The sequence below is a fragment of the Embiotoca jacksoni genome, unplaced genomic scaffold (assembly GCF_022577435.1).
Source record: "Embiotoca jacksoni isolate LCO1_2020_lvr unplaced genomic scaffold, fEmbJac1.0.p SCAF_2, whole genome shotgun sequence".
NCBI classification, from domain to species: domain Eukaryota; kingdom Metazoa; phylum Chordata; class Actinopteri; family Embiotocidae; genus Embiotoca; species Embiotoca jacksoni.
The window spans coordinates 20,677,586-20,695,778 of record NW_027185340.1 but is presented as its reverse complement, the minus strand read 5'-3'; the positions used below and the strand labels follow the sequence as shown (position 1 = coordinate 20,695,778).

The 18,193-nt window shown below is 40.2% G+C and overlaps 2 protein-coding genes across 5 annotated transcripts in view; both read left to right on the top strand.

Moving 5' to 3' along the window:
* Positions 1-18,193, top strand: part of adcy5 (adenylate cyclase 5) — a 93,296-nt gene that overhangs the window by 36,313 nt on the left and 38,790 nt on the right. For all 4 annotated transcript variants that reach the window (XM_069154987.1, XM_069154985.1, XM_069154986.1 and 1 more), the window contains exons 2-3: positions 4,786-4,935; positions 6,841-6,962. In XM_069154987.1, coding sequence (XP_069011088.1) covers positions 4,786-4,935; positions 6,841-6,962 — 272 coding nt within the window. The remainder of the gene's footprint in view (positions 1-4,785; positions 4,936-6,840; positions 6,963-18,193) is intronic.
* LOC138201598 (loricrin-like) lies at positions 12,836-16,058 on the top strand. Its single transcript, XM_069155222.1, has 3 exons — positions 12,836-12,885; positions 14,747-15,069; positions 15,388-16,058. The coding sequence occupies exons 1-3, from the start codon at positions 12,836-12,838 to the stop codon at positions 16,056-16,058; spliced, it is 1,044 nt and encodes a 347-aa protein (XP_069011323.1).

The following is an 18,193-nucleotide window of genomic DNA, read 5'->3' as shown; positions in this document are numbered from 1 at the left end:
TGTTGAGGCATTTAACCCCATACACTCTTGTTCTCTGAGAGCTGGATGCCGTCGGGGCTTTTCGACAACCTCTCAGGAGGTTTCAAGTTTTGTAGCACAAGATTCAAAATGTGAGCAATATTTTTACAGTATTAATTCGGAGATTACCAAATCATGTGTAAACCTGTGTAAACCTGATTTTGATCAAGCAATAACATTTGTAACACCTACTCATTATACCTTCCAGTTTACGCTGCTACTTGAACAGACAGAAAGAAAATAAACAAAATAAACTTGTTCAGAGGGGGTTCTAGAGATTATCATTTTTATATTTATTTTAAATATTTGTAGAAATAATAAAACTTTGATGGTTTTTGTCATTCAGGATTTAGATTGCAAACTTGCCTTTTTCATGGAATGCATTTGCTCATCAGCGTTTCATTCATGCTTCTCCGTCAGTGGCTCATTGTAAACACATTCATACCAGTGTCCAGAGCTGCCTTAATAACCACATCCTTCTCACTGTTACTGATACCGTCATGCTACCATTAGTTGCTGCTCTGACCTCCTCCTCCTTAACCCTCGTGTTGTCCTCGGGTCAAAATGACCCGCAGCTGTGTTCAACCAAGTTCTATTTTATTTCTATATTTTCATATTTTTTGGGATCATTGGTGATAAGGATGCTGTGAGAGTTTCTTTAAACCAAAAAAAAAAAATCCCCAATAAATGGTCAGATACTTGAAAAGCTTCTTTGATTAAAATATGATTTGTTAAGAAAAGGCTCTTTCAAAGTAAATATTCAAGTAGCCAAAATAAAGAATATCATGGGAAATATATTCTGTTGGCAGGATGGTCTGTTATGGCTTGACTTTATTTGTCTTAGTCTACTCTGGGTCAGTCCAGTTCAGCTGAAGTGTTTCAGATAAGAGACCAAAATAGCAAAAACGTCTCTTCTGAAGTCACCACCTTCTTCCAGTCTCGCACCTCATTTCTTTATTGTTCTTGGTCATGCCTCGCTTCCAGGTTAATCCTCTGTTAGTCACTCCTCCTTCTGACTGTGCTTGGTTTCTGTATGGAAACCCGCTGAGGGTTTTTTGACTTGATAAAGACGTGCTGTGTTTGTTCAGTTTGTTCCGGCAACAGAGAGGCCTGTGGTGTTAATGTGATTCAGCTGGCTGATTCAGCCCATTAAATGGCTCTATGAAAAGAATTGGCCGCTGGCTTTGGCTTGCTGCTGGCTGCCAGTCCCCGGACCCACTGTATGCCTGGCACTGAATGGAAACAATGTCTTTTAGCATTAGTGCCTTTGGCACATGACGACTTGCAAGCTGTTTGATAGGTGGAAACTTGGACCGGCTCTGTGGAACCTGGAGGTACCTATTTGCTGCAAATTAAAAAAATGAAGTTTTAGTGAGGCACATATGTAAGTGTACCTGCACTCAGGGTTTCCCACAGATGTACAGCCCCCTCTTGAAGGTAGTCTCTGTACTGCTAGATAATATAATCAATAGGTTTATATACACACAAGAAACCAGGTTACTCTGGAAAGTGCAGTGTGTTACTGCACTAATTCTGCTTGTACGTGCAGCAGGTCACGAATCAGTTTTGTCCCGGACTGTTATCTTATTTTGGAAGCAAGCTTAGCTATAATCGAGATACAAAATGCTGCTTCCTGATCTTTTTTGTGTGTGTTTGTGTACAGTGTATGTGTGTGTGGGCATGTATTGCTATATTTGTGTGGACCAATTTTGCTTAAAAACCATATTTATGAAGCTAAGGAATGTATTATCGATATGACTGTCCTCAGCTTTAGAGAGACGTGCGTGTGCGTGTCAAAGGCCTGAAGTAGTGGCGAAAGGAAATACTTTGTAGGGAGCACAGCTGTTCCTCAGAGCAAATGTCACATTGTGGAAGCTGGTTTCTTCAGATTTCTAATAACAGTTGTGTGAGTTGTATTTTCAGTCATGTGTTTTTATCTGTAATCTTTGCTTTCATCCTGTTATTCTGTTGTCCCTGCAAAACATCTAAAGTCGTTATCATGCATGATCAAAGACCCGGTTACCAATTTACGTGATCAAGAAATCTTTTTTTTTTTTTCTAGCTGGGGGAATCAGATTTCTCTGATCGCTTAACCCAATTACAGACTCAACTTTTCTTTTTTATATGATGCTCAAGAAACTGAAAGATATAAAATGCAGTTACATACATTTTTGGAGATCTTAAGGATGTGAAGATCTGTAATGTCACTCACAATCATACACAAACGCAGTCAGATGTTTCACAGAGTAACAGCCAGACCTTGAAGTACCTGTGATAGTTGGAGTTCCTCATTGCTCAATGTTTGGCCCGGTTTTATTCAGTCCACAGTATCATCTCTTCTTTCCTGCTGCAGTAATACACGTTTTTCATGTCATGCTTTATAATCTGGACATCCCGGCCTGAACACTGATAAACCCTAAACAACTGTGTTCTTTTTGTTCTTTATGACTGCAGCTTTGGAAAGAAGTGTGTGTGTGTGTGTGTGTGTGTGTGTGTGTGTGTGTGTGTGTGTGTGTGTGTGTGTGTGTGTGTGTGTGTGTGTGTGGATATACACAACTTACAGGAAGACATGGCAGTGATTTCCAGAATTTCTTAAAAGCTGGAATACTTATGCTGAAGTCAGTTTGTCAGTTTGTTCTGCATCAGAGCTGTGTCTCTGATAAACACACTCACTCTCTTTGACTCATCACTTGCATACACAGACAAACGTTCTGGTCGCATGTGAGCTGACTGCTTCAGTCTTCTAATGAGAGAGACACTGTCTTGTTGTCGGGGTTGCCCTGGAATATTCTGACTGATGTTGTATCTAAGTCATTGATAGAGGGTTGAGATGTCTGTTCCTGCTGCAGGGAGGGATGTTCACAAGTGGAGCTGCTGGAAACAGAAAGAACTTAACTCTCTGTTAGAGTGAAAACGACTGCAGGCCTGGAAAACACATCAAACACGTTGTCTCGCCACTTTTTTTTTAAGCCATTCATATCTTTGTTCTGCATATTTTAAGTCTAAATATACTGTTCTTTCCACTTTCATTTAGAGTCTAGTGAAGAACAGTTTACTATAATAGTCCTGTAATAGGTGGGCCCTGAACTGAATGTTCAAAATTTGTGACCACAGTAAAATTCAACATAGTTTTCATTTTTATTCTCCACTGGTACTGCTACCATATTCATAAAGTCTTTACATGGATATAGCTTCATTTTCCATTATTAGTTAAGGTCATTTTCTTAATAAATCATTTGGTCTAATAAATTGTGATAATAGTTACCAATTTTCCACTTGACACACAAGTTGGCGTCTTTAAATGTAGTTTTTGTTTGACCAACACGCACTTCTTTAACTTAAGCAGCGAAGTTGGAACTTTGCAATGTTTAATATTTGTGCTTAAAAATGACGTATTAATCAGTTGGTTGTCAAAAAGGACATGGTGTAAAAGGTAGATAACAACAGAATGTGATCATTTGAAAATCATATAAAATCATATTTAATTGAAAATGGTCCAAAGACAACATAGCAAATTTTGAAACTGCTAATTCTTTATTGGTTTATTATAAATAGATGCTCATTTTGATGCCAGCAACGGTTTTCAAAAATGTTGGGCATCAAACGACTTGAAAACAGCTCAGAGATGCAGAGTCTCTCAGCAGGGAAGATGTGCTTCTTAACTTTCTGTTGATTGACTAATCATTAACATAACTTAACACTTGTTTTAGAATTCAAACTGAATGGAATTACATCAGTTTCTGTCGTCGCTTCCCTCTGTAGAGGAGACAAGTTTATTACTAATGTAGCTTTAATGGCAGCAGTTGTTTTCATTCCCTGCAGGTATAAAATGAACTCGCTAAAATGCCAGAAAATGGCCGTAATATCTGACATGTCTACTTTTTCAATGACAGTGTTTCGTGTCTACCTCACTTGTTCAGTGCTAACTCGTGTTGTATGTACTGTTTTCTGCAGAGATCACATTTTCCCTTCCGGTTTTCAGTTCAAGTTTCAACCTTCCTTGTACTCTGGTCTCTTGAGCTTTTACTGCTGAAATTTTAAACACGAAACTCTCCGTTCAGTCTTGCACCAGTAATATCTTCTCCAGCAGAACTCAGTGTTGTACAGTAGGCTGGAAGTCATTAACGGGCTACAAACTGATGACACAATACTAGGTTAAATTTAGAAGTTCTGTTCTGTTCTTTCACTACTGCACATATTTTCTTGGACTTGAACATACACTACACATAATGACCCCCTTAACATTTAGACTGCTGAGACATTTTGTGCTGAAACACTTCCAAAATAACAAAAAAAACTCCCTCTGTGACCTTTCACCTTGTCTTTGTCACATTTCTGTTTCTCAAAGCTACAAAGTGAGCAACTGGAAAAAGCTCTATGTATTCTCACAAAGTGTTCCTCTCTGTGTGAAAAGTGATGCATGCATTCTTTTCTGTGTACAGTCTAAATTGTATGTTTGTCAGTGTTTGTCAAAGATTTGATTGACAGGATAGACTTTGAATGTGTTCTTATAGTCAAAGTAAAATTTCACTTCTTTATTTTCTTGATTGATTGATTGATTGATTAAAAGCCAGTTTTGTTGGTAAAGAGCACCAGGAAGGAGAAAAAAAAAAGGAAATGTTAGGTGACAAATGTTCCTTGCAGCATTTAAACAGGGATGTTTGCAGTTGAACATTATGAATCTTTCAGCTCTGGCTCACATGGATGCCCCTCTCTCTCTCTCTCTCTCTCTCTCTCTCTCTATCTCTCTCACCTTTTCTTCCACAGATAGTCTCCAACGTGCTGATCTTCTCCTGTACCAACATTGTGGGAGTGTGCACCCATTACCCTGCTGAGGGCTCCCAGAGGCAGGCCTTCCAGGAGACCAGGGAATGCATCCAGGCCCGCCTCCACTCCCAGAGGGAAAACCAGCAGCAGGTGAGAGAGAGCTCAAATTTTTGAAGGCAGCGGACGGGGATGTAAGGATGTTGGGACAGCAGGGCTGTAAAGGCGTAACACTGGTTATTAAACCAATTAAAACTTTTTTTAAATGACTATTTCAACAAAAACCTATGTTTGGAATATTTAACTCCCCCCTCTATACAGTGGTATGCTCCTTCTATGAGTACAGCAGCTATAAAATGTTTGTTTAACACAGTATCAGATATAGAATGGGCTGGGTGACTCATTTATATTGCTACTTTAAAGGAGCAGCAACAGACAGGTCTCTCATTCACAAAACAATGAGAATAACTTCACTCTTACTGACATTTGAAAGTGTCAGTTATGCAAAATGATAAAGCAGCTGAAGAGGAACATCAAAACAGACAGTGTGGACACATCATTCTCTGATTATCTGTCTGTGTCATTTAAAAAGTGATGTATGTCACATTCAAAGTCATTTATTGGCCTCCTCTGTCAAAGCTAAATTACAAGGAAGTGGAAGCTGCAAGTTTAAGGTGACACTCCAACCAGCCCCACATACATTACACTATCAGCAAAGCATTGAGTCTTACAAACTGTTAAATGTCTCTCATTAATATGAAATAACAGAGTGTGCTTCCTCACAGCAAAATAATCCACCAGATTTATATACCGAAGCTCTCATCTGAAACCATCGCTGAGTCACTGTGGTTATTTTGTTCTCAATACATCCCAAATTAGATTTAAAAAAAAACAAAACAAAACAAAACAAACAAAAAAAATGTGTTGATCAGTTCAGAATGTACTCTGTGTTGAAAGAGATATACTGTAGCTAGGAAAGAGCAGAAAATCAGCTGAATCCCAGCTTTCCCTGTGAAATTTTCCTGAAATCATATCCTCAACGTTGCACAACACAGAAACACACCAGTCTTCTTCATGATGTCATGAGACTGAGTTTATACAACATATACACCATTAGTTTGAATCCTTTTCAATTTGTTTATTGTGGTTTTTTTTTTGGTTTTTTTAGCCTGTTGGTGAGTGGTTCAAATTACAAACCCTAATTACAATACCCATATATTTCTAATACCCATGATGCCCTGCTGCCATTGCTCTGGAGCAAGCGGCAACCAGCAGTGCTGTTACCGGTTGGTTTGTGAATGGCTGTTATGAAGCTTCCAGTTTGGATTTTGGTCAACGCCATTTTGCTAGTTTAGTGAGCGGTGGATCTGACTCAATCTGATTAGAAACCTGGCCATACTACGTCCTGCCCACCGATAACCATAACCTCACTGTACCACAGGTCTGTCAATCAAACAGACACGCCCCCCCCCCCCCCCCCAAAAAAAAAAAAAAGCTACGCCCACTTTAATATACACTCCATACTCTGGAGAAGAAGCCATTAGAGTACAGCTCCAATTAAAACTCACTGTTAGTCCATAAAGGTTTGAAAGATCTCCAGATGTCAGTCACCTGATATTGTCTATCTGGTAGTGGACTTTAAATCCAAACTAACTCTTTCCACTTTTCAACTCTTTATCTTTGCACATATTTCTAAATAATACGGTTTTTATTTCTGTTTGCCAGAGCAGTGATAATTTTATCTCTGGGATTGTTTTTCTTTGCTCAAGGATACTTTATACTGCAGGTTAAACAACACAACCAGAAAATTAGACCAAGGGAAAAATATTTTTACACATTGAGATTAACAAGTTTTCATGTAGAAAACTTGTCATTTTATACAAGTAATGAGACGGCACTTGGTAATTTCTCTAAACATAATAGTTTAATGCGGGTTTGTATTTATTGTCATTACTGAGGTGTTAGTCACTCTGCCTTCCCTCACACGGCTACAGTCTCCACCTCTTAACTCTTATACAATTGTCCTGAGGTTATATCTTTCCCACCTTTTACTTGCAGGAGCGTCTCCTGCTCTCAGTGCTTCCTCGCCACGTTGCCATGGAGATGAAAGCCGACATCAACGCCAAGCAGGAAGACATGATGTTTCACAAGATCTACATCCAGAAGCATGACAACGTCAGGTAACGTCGGGGGCACAGGAAGTGGGATTGTGAGGGCAGTCAGGCTGAAGGTGGTGTAAATAACACGTTCTCTCCACGCCTACTCTCCAGCAACGTGCTTCCTCTCAAAAGGTGACACATACGTACATATCAACATACATAGTTTGCGTGTTTTCCTCATGGGGCACAATTAGTACCCAATTAGAAAATTAACATTCACGGACACATTTCTTTTTATGAAAAGGTTTTTGTTTAAGGCTGCATTTGGTGAATTTTGACTGGAGGAGGAGAAACAATTTGAAGTAAACAAAAGCTTTTGAATACAGCATAGTGCAATGGTATATTACTTTTTTCAGGAAAGTCAGACCTCTCAGTTATTTTCCAGGTCAAACAGTGAAATTTGCACTAATAATGTACATGAAAACATCAGTGTTGATGGTAAATGTTGTCAGCTGAAGCAATAAACTCCTCAGGTTTTGCTATATTGACCGAGAGAGCTGAGTTTTCCTGCTCATGGAGCTGTGCCTGCAGTGCCTACATGAACCAGGATGCAAAGCTTCTGACACCTAACCCCCAAATCCTTCGGTTCCCTCTGCCTAGTCTCTCCTGCAGCAGCACCCATAAAAAAAAAAAACAATAGACAGCCAGAGAACAAAAGACAGGAAAGAAGGTGTTTAATCATCAATAAACTACAAGTACTGATCACGTACTGTAGCATTAGCAGATATTGTGAACACAAAGAACACAAATTGTTGATAAAATCCCCACTCTGTAGCCCACTTTGTTGGCGTTAGATGAAAAAAAAAAAAATAGTCACGCAATGGTCGCCTGCCTTCTCATCCTGCTGGTCTTAGTTGTTTGTTTCAATTTATCCTTGATATCTTGAAAAAAGTCTTCAGCACATGCTGAATGCAGCACATGCAGCGCAATGCGGTGTTGGTGACAATATCTAATATAAACTGTCCATGCTAGGATTCATGGCAGCAGAATGATTCAGTTTCTGAACCGATTCTGAGTTTGAGCAAAGGCACCACCAGTCACTGTTTGCGCTCAGTAGCTCTGTTTCTGGATGCTCTCCGTCGGACATAGGCTCTTGCACAGCAAATGCAACCTCAGCGTCGGCCTCTGTCTGTTGCATTTCTTTTCTGCAACAACAACAAGAAAAATACGTCTGACTATCCAAGCCAGACAAAACACTTGTAACATCCTGTGCACTTCTGTTTTGGGCTGCCATTTTTAATGTTCAAACTAAAGCTTGTTGCAGGACAAACAACAGAGAGCTAGGTTTTGTTGCAGTGCATCATCTACAGCGCCCCCTGGTGAACCAGACAGCTGAGGCGGCCTGCCGTTCTTGCAGCCACCAACTTCATTTCTGTACACGTCAAATGACCACACCTTATATAGAGAATTTATTGCTTCATTTGACTGTATTTACCATCAACACAGATTAGACATCTACAAGCGATGACTCTTTCTTTGAAGATGATTTAAACTGATATTCAACCTAAAATCATCAAACAAAGCCAGAGGTTGAGGTGTTGGGAGCAGCTCATATCGATAATTTAACACGGTGTAAAATACATGTTCAGTCTCACACAAAGGTTGAAATTCTGTTGCAACACAATTGTTAAATAAACAACAGTTTAATCCAGGTTAATCCTGAATGGTGCAGACCACCCACAAACAGCGGCAGGAGAGGAAGGAGAAGTGCAGACGTTGCCATGACAACATGCTGCATGGTATTTTCCCACAATATTTTCCACCTGTCTCTACCTACAGTTTCCATGTAGAGTGTTATAACACATTATAATCATAATGTTGAACTTAGTGCTTTGACTTAAAGAATCTGGATTCGTTGAGAGAAAGAAAGTGTAATGGTTTAGGCCTTTTTGTTTTTGTTCAGATGAGGGTTTATGTCTGTAAATGACCAATAAATCCTTTAGAAGTAGGATGTTCCAACATTTACATTTATTTAATTCATTATTTTCTATTTGATCAATTCTTGAAAAGATTTTTTTTAGATGTAAAGCCCAAGTCATTCAGAAATATTTCCAGCCACATCTCATGGACTTCTTTGCAGGATTTTGTTAATTCGTCACAGAAATGCCTCAGTTCTTCACACATGGTCTAAAGGGCAGCCCACACAGAAATGATCTTTGACGTCTGTCACCTGCCTCTGACAAAGAAGATTATTGTTTGTTTTATCAATCAGCTTCTGAGACGCTGTGATTTCATTCGCTTCACTTTTTTTCTTCTGATCTTTTTTTCCCCCTCTGGCATGTTTTGGTAAAACTTCAGCGAACTGGTCAAATCACACATGTCCTGCTTGTTTCATATTATGAGCAGTATTTACAGTAATCGATTAAAGCCCCCAATTTCACTATTATCTTTCCTGTTTCACTGTATGCCTCTTTAGTCTGCCCAATGAGCTGTGATAGGAGGCAGTGGGGGGATAATATCAAGAAATAAAATCTATAAAAAGTGCCTTAATTGAGGCCACATGATCAGTCTGTTCAGTAACTTTCTGATGTCAGGCAGCCTGGCGAACACACTAACTGCTGTCCTCTCTGTTACTTCTGAGGACAGTTGTAGCCAAGTCAAGTCAGTTTTATTGATAAAGTCCAATATCACAAATTAGCCTGCAGGGGATTAACAACCTGTTGTGCATACAACACCCTCTGTTCTTACACAGATAAACGGCAGACTGAGGTTGGTGTCCTATAAATTCAATAGATGGATGCCTGAATATTTCTTGCACATATATTGCACACATACGTGAGTATGGATGTGTTGATTTTCATGTGGATTACTTGTATGTACGGAATTTCTATCATGAGAAAGTGAAATATCAGATATGATGCTGCTTTCATCTTTCTCTTTATCTGTACTTTGACTTCTTCCTGCTTGATGCTTTGACTAGTTTTGGTCAGAGACAGCAGATGTTGTTTGTTGTTGTTCAGTCTGTCTCTTGGTGGGTCTCTTGTCCGGGGTCCTCACAGTTTCACTGATGCATTGTTGCTTTACCTTTCTCTTGAGTGTATGGTATGGCTTTGCTCCGGTAGCTGTGACCACAGATCATTAAAGCCAGTTCATAATAGCATTACAATAGCATTATACAATGTATATACAAGACGGAAGCAGCTGGAGAACTGAGGTTCGATTTGGCACCACCTTGTGGAGTAAGAAAACTCTGCTTTAGGGTGTACTGATTGAACTACAGTGTTTTTTTTTTCTATTTATATGAACTTGTATTGCATTTTGTGGAGACATAAATCTGTCATCACAGTTGCACTTTTTAAGGGCAAAAATTAAGTCTGCGTAACTTAAATCATCATATTTTAGGTTTAAATTCAGGTTTAGGGTAAGGTTAGGGTTATAGGTCTCCAAGAAATTAGCATACTTCAATGTAATGTCCTCTGATTCTGAAATAATGTGCACAAGTCTCTGTTTGTGTGTGTGTGTGTGTGTGTGTGTGTGTGTGTGTGTGTGTGTGTCAATAGTAGAGTGCACATCAGACCTTTATGTAAAAAAGTCTTTAGAGTTTTATGGCCTGTAGCTGTCACAGTCAGGTGGAAACCCAAACTGTGATACATAATAGGTGTCATTGAAGCCCTTTATCATTTTGATGTGTCCCTTTGAGACCTCACGGGTTTGAGCATCAGGCCACGTACTTGTGTTCTTGTACACAAAGGTCTTTTTTATCATATTATTGTGATCGCTATCGAGGAGACTCCTTTTTCGTTTCCTAGGTTTATGAGTTCAGTGTGAGTACAGTGGTGCTTGAAATTTTGTGAGCCCTTTAGAATTTACTATATTTCTGGATAAATATGAGCTAAAGCAGCGTCAGATTTTCATACGTCCTAAAAATAGATAACGGAGAGAAAGAGAAGAGAAAATGGAGGTGGAGATTTAGATTTTTGTATGACTCGATGGGCAGAAGGCAGCACAATAGCAGCTTCCGCTTAGCTTGGCTGAGTTCAGGCCGTGGACATGTGTGGGTTAGGGTTAGCTAACCAGGTGTGACTGGGCTTGTTGGGGTGCGGGTGGTGGCTTTTGGTAATTGGTGCTCTGCGGTAAGGCTGAGTAACAACAGGAAGAGAAGTGACAGCTCCTACTGCTTCTACTTAGGAGAAAGAGGAAAACAGGAGGTGGCAGAGAGGTGTCTGTGGAGCTTGTTGCTGCTGTAGATATGCATTAGATTCTGTATGTTTCTACCCGTGTGCCTTTCGTCATTTAGGAGCACTCAACAACATAGGCAACAGATCAGTTCATGGACCATGAACTGCCTTTAATTACATCCTTTGATCCAACACATAGTTTCTGACTTTAGGATGCACACCATTACCAATTCAGTGTGAACTACAGTCACTTAACTCTGTTAAGGCAGCATCTTGAATGAATCACCAGGGTGGTTCATGGGAAAAAAGCACATCTGTAGGGTTCAATCCACTTCAAGCAATTGTGCCTCCGGCTCAGCTTCACGAAACACGATTATCAGGTGAAAGTCAGTGAGTCAGGTCCTCTTGGCAGCACTACTGTATCCTGCTGATTGCCTTTCTGCACACTGCAGAGCTGTTGTGAAACTTTAGGGGCAAGTTCAGCGATTCTAGACAAGTCTTGATTGTTGATTGATTGCAATTCAGGTCACAGGGAGTCATAACCAGGTTTCAAGTCCAAATACAAATATAGTCATGCGAAAAAGGAAAATGAAAACTGTTTTTCTTTTCAACTTCCTTAACATAGTTTATCCTTGTTAAAGCATTGCCTGATAATAAAGGTGATGCACTCTAGCAAATGACACATAAAATTGACAGTTTGTACAAATTTGTACATTCAATAAATAAAAAAAATTGGATCAGTCCCATGGGAAAACTAATCACATGCCTACAATTATCATACCTTCAAATCCATTAAATCAGAATGAAGGGTTCCATTTTAGGTGGCACTGATGGGAACTTTAGGGCCTGTCTTCTTAAAACCTTTTAGAGAAAAGAAAGAAAGAAAGTGAAGTGTTGACAAAGTATAAGGGATAGATATGAAAAACAAGAGAGATGTCAGGGTGATGGAGGGGAAGGGGGATGAGGGCGGGTGGGGTGGGGTCAGCTGATATGTTGTTGTTGTTGTTGTTGTTATTGTTGTTGTTGTTGTTGTTGTTGTTGTTCAGACTGCCCCCCCAAATCCTATTTTTGTCACATCCAGATTGATTTTTGAAAGTCTGAACAGTCTTGTCTTCTCTTTGCAAATTAAGTGTGTGTTGTCATCATGCTCAAGACCCAACGAGCTAAGGCCTCTGAGTCCTGCAAAAGGTTTTAAAATATCTCAAAATTGTTAGAAAGGGATCATATACAACAAATGGCATAGATTTTAAATTACTGACAATTTGTCAAGAACTGGTCGCCCCAGCAAATTCTGTCCAAGAACAAACATTTAATGGAAAACAAAAGTCTCCAAGAGCCTCATCATTTTATCACAGGATCTCCAGGTAACTGTGCAGCTGTTGCTGTCAAAGTTCATGTATCTACAGTCAGATAGAGATTGCACAAATATCTCCATACACGATACACAATGATTAGGGTTTTATCTTGGCAATTCACAGCAGAAATGCACCTGTAACTGCTGCCAGTCCCACGTGATGTTACATTGTTGTTCATTGTCTCCAGAGCCTACAGCTTCTACAAAACGGTTGCAGAGAAAATGTGTCAGATTTTCAGAATTTTGTTCTTTGTGACATCCATATTTACATTGTCGTTGTGAGCAAATCAGCATGCTGTCACTGTGTAGACCAGTTTAGTCAAGTTGACCAAGTGGTCAGCTCTTTCTTACTGTAGTCTTAAACCCTCATTTTTATGACTTAAGTTTTGAGTCCATACCTTTGCTGTCTTTCTCTGGCAAGAATGGGATTTAGCAACAAGGACCGCAGTGCATGGAGGGAATTCACCACAGTGTCAGAGAGGCATCGCTATGTATCGCTTATTATTCCCGAATGATCGCAGCATTGCTTAAAGGTCAGTAATTCTTATCTTTGAAGGGATAGTTGGTACAATTGAAGGCACTGCTGATTTTCAACCAGTGCTAATGTCCTTATTCATGGTTATAGCCCAGCAACAAAAGGGTAAAGTTCTGCTCCACCTTTTGAGAGTGTGGCACCCACTGTTTATCCTCTGGAGTGGAGTCATGTCCTGTGGCTTTGGCAATGAAGCCCAAATGTGTGCTGACTAAAGGATTATGCAATCTGGCTCTGGGGTGAATGTTTTGACGCTGCTGGGTTGTCCTGTAAAATTTGCAGAAATATTCTCAAACAGAACATTGTGACCGGAGCCGCCGCTGCTGCTGTTGTTATGTAGGCCAGCGACACCCTGAAGAAATAGACATGGAAAGAACATTGCATAAATTACAGGAACTGACCCCACCTTTGTTCTGCATGTTGTAATTGTTGTCAGGGCAAGAATTGAAATGGAACAGCAAACACACATGGTTTTAGTCTGTTTGATGCAGTTAATTATGCACGCGTGTTATGTAAGCTGGCTCTGTTGATGCTGCCGGGGCCAGGCCTGACCTGAGAATCTGTCCTTGGTGGGCAGACAGCAACACACATGCATGCGGTGCACAACAAATCAGCTGATGTTCACTGCCTTTAGACACAAGATCGCATATCTAACAAAAAACACTCATACTTTGCCACTGTAATGTTTAAGAAAAGAGATATTTAATCAATTGTTTGTAATGCATGAGATGAGATTCAGCGTGAAGCATCTGTATCCCTCCTAAACAAGTATCCAGATGTCAATACATGCTGTGTTGCTTTGTCGGCCAAGAATCTAAAATAGATCGGACACAAAGTTTGAAGGGTAGAGAGAAAGAAACCAGTAAATTAAGACAGTTATGGATTGGATGAGTAATGGATATGGGTGAATGGATCGATGGTTAAAAGACAAATAAAGAGAGGCAGGAAAAGTCAGAGCTGAATCAGGGTCTGTTGGATTTTTTTTTTTAGCTGAGGTTAGTGAGCCATTAGCAACAGAGCTGCGTGGTTAACAGCCAGAGGCAGAGAAGGCAGCTGGCCGGTGGCAGCAGTAGTGCCAGACAAGAGGGGATCGCAGGGTCAGTCATTGCCAGCACAGTGCAGCTTTGGTTCAGCTGAGATTTGACCCAGAACAGATTTTGCAGTGGGAGCTCTGTAAACAGGAAAAGGAGATCGTGTAGGTTACAGTGCATCCGGAAAGTATTCACAGCGCTTCACTTTTTCCACATTTTGTTAAGTTACAGCTTTATTCCAAAATGGATTTAATTCATTTTTTCCTCAAAATTCTACACACAATACCCCATAATGACAAAATTTAACATTTTTGCAAATCTATTAAAAATATAAAGAACGAAAATATTACTCGTACATTTTGGCTCAATACTTTGTTAAAGCACCTTTGGCGGCAATTACAGCCTCAAGTCTTTTTGAGTATAATGCTATAAGCTTGGCACCCATTTTTGGGCAGTTTCTCCCGTTCTTCTTTGCAGGACCTCTCAAGCTCCATCAGGTTGGATGGGGAGCGTCGGTGCACAGCCATTTTCAGATCTCTCCAGAGATGTTCAATCGGGTTCAAGTCTGGGCTCTGCCTGGGTCTCTCAAAGACATTCACAGAGTTGTCCCGAAGACACTCCTTTGTTATCTTGGCTGTGTGCTTTGGGTCGTTGTCCTGTCGGAAGATGAACCTTCGCCCCAGTCTGAGGTCCAGAGCGCTCTGGAGAAGGTTTTCACCAAGGATGTCTCTGTACATTGCTGCATTCATCTTTCCCTCCATCCTGACTAGTCTCCCAGTTCCTGCCGCTAGTAGTAGTAGTAGTAGTAGTAGTAGTAGTAGTGGTTTTGGTGGTAGTAGTGATGGTTTTGGTGGTAGTAGTAGTAATTTTGGTGGTAGTAGTGGTCGTAGTAGGAGTGGTTTTGGTGGTAGTAGTGGTGGTAGTATTGGTGGTAGTAGTGGTGGTTTTGGTGGTAGTAGTTTTGGTGGTAGTAGGAGTGGTTTTGGTGGTAGTAGTAGTAGTTTTGGTGGAAGTAGTGGTGGGGTAGTAGTCCTGGTGGTGGTAGTAGAAGTGGTTTTGGTGGTAGTAGTGGTGGGTAGTAGTCCTGGTGGCGGTAGTAGTAGTGGTTTCGGTGGTGGTGGTGGTAGTAGTGGTGGTTTTGGTGGTAGTAGTGGTTTTGGTGGTGGTGGTGGTGGTGGTGGTGATAGTAGTAGTGGTGGTAGTAGTAAAGGTGGTAGTAGTAGTAGTAGTAGCAGTAGTAGTATTACTACCACCAGATAGTACTGGTGGGGGTAGTAGTCCTGGTGGCGGTAGTAGTAGTGGTTTTGGTGGTAGTGGTGGTGGTAATAGTGGTTTTGGTGGTGGTGGTGGTGGTAGTAGTAGTGGTGGTAGTAGTAAAGGTGGTGGTGGTAGTAGTAGTAGTAGTAGTTGTATTACTACCACCAGATAGTACTGGTGGGGGTAGTTGTCCTGGTGGCGGTAGTAGTAGTGGTTTTGGTGGTAGTAGAGGTGGTTGTAGTTTTGGTAGTAGTAGTGGTTTTGGTAGTAGTGGTGGTTTTGGTGGGGGAAGCAGTAGTGGTTTTGGTGGTAGTGGTGGTGGTAATAGTGGTTTTGGTGGTAGTAGTGGTTTTGGTGGTAGTGGTGGTGGTAATAGTGGTTTTGGTGGTGGTGGTGGTGGTAGTAGTAGTGGTGGTAGTAGTAAAGGTGGTGGTGGTAGTAGTAGTAGTAGTAGTTGTATTACTACCACCAGATAGTACTGGTGGGGGTAGTAGTCCTGGTGGCGGTAGTAGTAGTGGTTTTGGTGGTAGTAGAGGTGGTTGTAGTTTTGGTAGTAGTAGTGGTTTTGGTAGTAGTAGTGGTTTTGGTAGTAGTGGTGGTTTTGGTGGGGGAAGCAGTAGTGGTTTTGGTGGTAGTGGTGGTGGTAATAGTGGTTTTGGTGGTAGTAGTGGTTTGGGTGGTAGTAGTAGCAATAGTGGTTTTGGTGGTAGTGGTGGTGGTAATAGTGGTTTTGGGGGTAGTAGTGGTTTTGGTGGTAGTAGTGGTGGTAGTAGTAAAGGTGGTGGTGGTGGGGGTGCTGGTAGTAGTAGTGTTACCACCAGATAGTACTCTTCTAGAAAATGACCACAATGAAAAGATTAATGTATCGACACATAAAGTATATTACATTTTCACGTCTAACTTCTATAAATAAAAGTTTGGTGTAGTGCCAACCCTATCTCAGCCCAGAGCATCAAATACTACCGTTTTGTCACAGCCTGCTGGCATCTCAGACACACACAAGGTGCCCTTTTGTGTGTTAGGCTTAGGAAACATAAACCACGTGGTTAGGGCTAGGAAAAGGTCATGGTTTTGGTTAAAATAAGTAATTTTACGTAATTCACGTTACGTACATCACGCAAATTACTTAATGCACATTACTTAAGTTGAGACATGTTACCCAAGTAGATTGCGTTACTTAAAAGACATCTAGGTCTCCAGGGTGAATGTCATATGTTTGTTCCATCCAACCACGCTCGACTACCGTCATACGACCTCCTTCTTTGATCTGGGTGGTCACAGTGCCCACAGACTACAGTTATGACTAGAAGATTTTTATTGACCTTTGCATATTGCACATGCTCTATTCTCTGGGTGTAACATGCTAAGCCTATTTCTCAAATTTTGTCAAATGAACTATTATCAAATGAAAAATGCTACATACATATTACATATTACTACATGCAGTTAGTCCTCTGTTACCCTGGAACGGATCACTGGTTTGATTTATCCCTAAACCATATAATTAAATCAGATTTATATCAAAATTCAGGTATTTATCTTTTTATAACACTTAATTGTTTTCATCCAATGCAAAACACCAGATTATCCAACATTTCCCTCTGTGTGACTTGCAGGCCTTTCAGTACAATCACTGTCACTATACAAAAGTAAAGATCCCTTGGAGGTAATGATGCATACTAAGGAGTCACTCATCACCATGGCAATGGTTAAATGGGACTTAAAGACCCCACAGGTCTCTTTCACATATCACTCTGTCGCTTTTGCAGCTCACCACTGACTATCGCCTCTGATGTTATAGCAGGCTTTGGGAAGTGGCCTTACTCTCTGCTTCTGTAGGTCAGTGGGCAGGGACTGATAATCTACCAGGAAATCTGTACATCATGTATTTACCTATAAATAGCTGCAGTATTCATCATACAGAGAGCATGTTCAAACATTCTACATTTGATTTATTTCTTCTTGATGTAATCAGACAGTCTCACTGATTAAGATCTTCTCTCCAAGAAAGAATTCACTTTCACAAGAACACAATCACCAAATCAGAAACAACACAATAAACAAGGAATTAAAAAAATACGAATAAGAATCATAAATGTCTAATAATAAAGCTTTGACATCTGGAAGAGGAATGTAGGACTCTACTTTGAAGACAGTTTACAGTTCATCTTGTGCAAAAGATGTGTAGTATCTGAAACCAGTTCTTACATTTTGTATGACCGAGAGAGAGTAGTTTTGCTGTCATTTAAAGTTTTAATTGCTGGATAGTCAAATTCACTGATGTAGGTGGAGAATACCATGTACTTGGTCTTTTCTTGCATTTAAAACTAGTCTGTGGTAAAGGAGTGATAATTGTAAAACATCAAAGGCAGACTGAAGACCAGTCAAAGCCCAGGCTGTGGGGGAGCTCGAGCATATAGCATTGCGTCATCAGTAAAGAAATGGACATTGAAGTGTTGATTTGGAAGAATTGTGTTTTTTTTTATGTATAAAAGGTAAATAACAGTGGACCGAGGATGGACTCCTGTGACACCCGTTTCTGATGGTAAACTGGCTTGACTGAATACCATTGTCCATACATTCTATTGTATTTAACCTGTGATTGAGTCTTGACATTTGCCACAATATTGAGAAGGTTTCTTAAAGAAATTGAGTTTTGTCATGGAGTTTTTCATTTTTTTCAAATAAAGAGACTTTCTGGCCTACTTTGTGTGTCAACCTTGCTTCTCATGCCTTAGATTTTTTAAAGAGAGGCTGTATAACTTTTGAGTGAATACAAAAGACAATCTTTCCTCTTCTATTATAAAAGGTTTAGTTTCTTAGTCATAAAAATAATACATCTTCAGTTCATTCCACTAAAAGGTTTTACCTCTTCATTCTGTGGACCATCACCTAAGGTGTTTTTTTTGCTAGACAGTAGACATAGACTCCCTGACCACATTTCAGTATGTCATGAATAA

Excerpts from the sequence above, each read along its gene's own strand:
- LOC138201598 (XM_069155222.1), top strand. The coding sequence starts at position 12,836 with ATGGGATTTAGCAACAAGGACCGCAGTGCATGGAGGGAATTCACCACA. Across the intron at positions 12,886-14,746 it reads TGGAGGGAATTCACCACAGT|TCTCCCAGTTCCTGCCGCTA; the intron begins GTCAGAGAGGCA and ends CATCCTGACTAG. Across the intron at positions 15,070-15,387 it reads GGGTAGTAGTCCTGGTGGCG|ATTACTACCACCAGATAGTA; the intron begins GTAGTAGTAGTG and ends AGTAGTAGTTGT.